Source organism: Sinocyclocheilus anshuiensis, unplaced genomic scaffold (genome assembly GCF_001515605.1).
Source record: "Sinocyclocheilus anshuiensis isolate Anshui unplaced genomic scaffold, SAMN03320099.WGS_v1.1 scaffold776, whole genome shotgun sequence".
In the NCBI taxonomy this organism is placed as follows: domain Eukaryota; kingdom Metazoa; phylum Chordata; class Actinopteri; order Cypriniformes; family Cyprinidae; genus Sinocyclocheilus; species Sinocyclocheilus anshuiensis.
The window spans coordinates 1731520-1734958 of NW_015555808.1; the positions used below are offsets into that span (position 1 = coordinate 1731520).

General features: G+C 37.3%; 1 protein-coding gene across 1 annotated transcript in view; it reads left to right on the top strand.

Annotated features, from left to right (window-relative positions):
- Positions 1 to 3439, top strand: part of LOC107675090 (neurofilament heavy polypeptide) — a 50538-nt gene that overhangs the window by 41017 nt on the left and 6082 nt on the right. The window contains exons 26-28 of the mRNA XM_016469300.1: positions 1163 to 1219; positions 1687 to 1731; positions 2562 to 2597. Coding sequence (XP_016324786.1) covers positions 1163 to 1219; positions 1687 to 1731; positions 2562 to 2597 — 138 coding nt within the window. The remainder of the gene's footprint in view (positions 1 to 1162; positions 1220 to 1686; positions 1732 to 2561; positions 2598 to 3439) is intronic.

Genomic DNA, 3439 nt, shown 5'->3' on the forward strand with positions numbered 1-3439 from the left:
ACCGCAACATCGCGATGGTCATGTTCCCGCACTGAGAACATGACTCATCCACGAGCGCTGCTTCAGCGTGCTGAAAGCCCAAGCACGAGACACAGCGATCGTGACCGTCAGATGAAGCCAGGAAACGACCACATCCAGAAACGCACGAGCGGGAAGCCATCTTTAAAAAGACGCCCGTCGCTCGTGGAGCTCTTTTAGAATTTGCTCTTTTAGAAAGGAAAAACACTCTTTTAGAGAGAGCACTGAAGCGCACAGGGGAGGCCGCAGCGGGACCGCAGAATGAAAGCTGCAGCTCGCCAAGGTTTCAGCAGCCTGGATGGCAACCCCCGCTGACACGCCGTAACACCAACGCCAGCTGTTTTTCAAAACAACGCACGTCGAAGGCGATTGGGCTCTCGGGCGAGATCCCAATTCGTCAGTCACGACTGACGTAACGTCGAACGTGACTGACTGAAAGGGAACTACTGAACTCATCCAACAGCATTAGTGCTGCTTAGATGTATTATGACCTGGCCTCAACGTTTTTCTCATAAATGTTAAAATGAAATAAATAAATAAATAAAAACAAACAAACAAACAAATAAGCCTTATCATACAATGTCATAGAAACAATGTGGGAGACTAACAGACGAACACCACACTTTTCTTCAGAAAATGTCAACATGTAATTAAAAATATATTGGTTATATATTTAAAATCTCTCTCGTTATTGATAAAATGGTTTATAATAAAATTAGTAATAATAAGCATTGCAATCTTGCTCTGAATGTGAAGACAGTTTGTTCTAGTGAATATTTCAATCAGTAATCCTCCAAACAACAACTACATTTGATTAATGATTTTGTCCATCTTGAGCGATAGGTCACTGCGTTTTAGATTGCTAATGGACTGTTTAGAATTATTGCATGCAATACTTCGTGACTTCTTGACAGGAAACCAGTGCACAATATTTATGCGCTTTTTAACTCATTGACATCCTGTAAAGGGCTAACAGATCAAATACTGCAAGAGTTAGCAATTCTTGTTTATAGTAATTGACAAGCATGACTAAAAGTAAAAGTGATAAAATAGTGATTTTTTTAAATATATTGTATACTGTGCTGTATTGTATACTGTATACTGTACCATCAGTGTAATATCTTTGATTATGTTTGATCATTAGTCAAGAAGAAGGCTGCACCAACACCGAAAGCCAATCAAACCATTAAAGAAGTTGCGGGTAAGTTTTAATGATTATTTTAAGATTGCATTATAAAAGCCTGATAGACATCTCTGTATCTTTGAATATCCCCAAAAAAGAGAGAAAACTTACTGCATAGACGATTGTACGGTGGATCAAGTCAGCAAAAAAATTAATAATAAAATCTCGCTAGACTTCAGTTGGCACAAGAAAATTGGATCTGTCAAGTTATATAATTTCAGATGAAGTCATGACAGAATTTCTCTATTTTTATGACAGGAAGTGCACCTTTCATGTTCTGTTCCATGACTATGTAATCACATAACTGAGCATGTGTTCCTGACACCTAAAGAATAGAAATAACTCTGATTTTAAACTTGATTAAAAGGCTTAGCATGCATACATGAAGCGCAATTATGAAGGTGTCACATTCACATATTGTGTAAATGTAAAGGCACAGGAGATTGAAAGAAAATACGACAAGCACTATTTTCCTTCACCTCCAGGAACACCTGTTCCAGATGAGAAGAAAACAGCTAAGGAACCCCAAGGTATGAAGTCTATGGCTCTGTTTTAAAAACTAGTGTGCTGACTATGTAGACAGCATTTCAAAGAGATAAGTTGACCAAAAAAAATAAAAAAATAATAAAAAAAATCATTTTAAAATTATTTTTTCATCCTCGTGTCATCTGAGTTGAATTCAAGAATTGGAAATTGGTTTTGTGAACTGGATCAGCTATTTTATTTCAGTCAGACTCAAAAGAATAAACTTTTAGTGATATTATATTATATTATATATTCCTTTATTTCACAACATAGGGGTGAGTAAATATTTACTGAAAATGAGTGTTATATTTACAATAACAACACAAAATATTTAGGCCTAAATTTAAGATTTATGTATTTGAATTGCATATAAAATTTCCACCTATTTGGATTGCACATTTAACTAATACATAATACCTAAACATAAAAAAAAGCATATTTGTCAGTCATACATATATGAAAAGGGTGAGGAACTGTAAAAATAGCTGCACTAAAAACCATGGCATAGTTTATTATTAACTATTTGCATATTTGATTTAATAATTATATTTTCAAAATGCATTTATTCAAATTGCTTAGAATCAGCATGAATCTGTTCATTGTAAAAACAAACAAACAAACAAACAAACAAACAAACAATTATTCAGTTAGAAAGTATTAACATGGTAAAATATGGCTAGCTGTAGTCAAATCAGTCACTTTTGAGGTTCTATTTCAGTTACAATGCTGCCTAATAAGGCAGTAAGACAGGTTTTGGAACAGAGCCCATGTTTTGCCATCACTTTCAGGTTGATCTTTGCTAACCACAATTCTGTCCTCACATTTCTGTCTTCAGACAAACCAGCTGAGGCACCAGCACCAGCACCAGCAAGTAAGTTCAGATGTTTTCTGACATCCATGAGGTGTGGAAGAGTATGGTGTGAAGCTTCTAAGAGCTGCTGTTTGAGTTTAAATGTTTGCTTCATATACAGTAATGCTGTCCCTAATCATTCAGAAATCATAATCAATAATCAAATGCATGCATTTGTGTAAGCAGGTTGAAACATCTGCAGACTACATTTAGAAATGCATTGCTAAGCATTCATAGTGATCATGCGTACCTGCATATTGTAGAACTTGGGAGAACTTCAAAAACTTCCAGGCGACACTGAGGTACAATTCCCTATTCACCGGATGTATTAACTTCACCATTTCAATAACTGAACCGCAATAATTCACTGGAAATCAAATGAACCACATTGTTACTATTCAAGGTTCCCACTTAAACCAGAGAGATTAAACTATTTTTAAACAGCATTAGTGAAATTGCAAATTAAATGCCGCTGTTAATACACTAATGGCGCTTTTCCACTGCGTGGTACGACTCGGCTCGGTACGGCTCAGTACGGTCCGGCACGGCTCGGTTCGGCTCGGTTTGCGTTTCCACTGCAGTTTAGTATCGCTTTAGAGTGGGCGGGATTATTCACATGTCATTATAGTTGCGCCGCCTCTACTGACGCGACTCCTAAAAAACTTTTTCATTCCGCATCGCCCCATCAAGCTCTCACTGGATCCGCTCCTCTGCTATCAACGAGAGCAACGTCTGTACTTCCTCAACAGGGGGAACAGCCACTTTTTGGTTGTTAAAAAAAGGTGCGCTCGTTCAAAACAGTTGCATTCGATCCTTCGCTGGCTGTGCTGATTTAAATCTAGTGGTTCTTTTGTGTTTGTGTC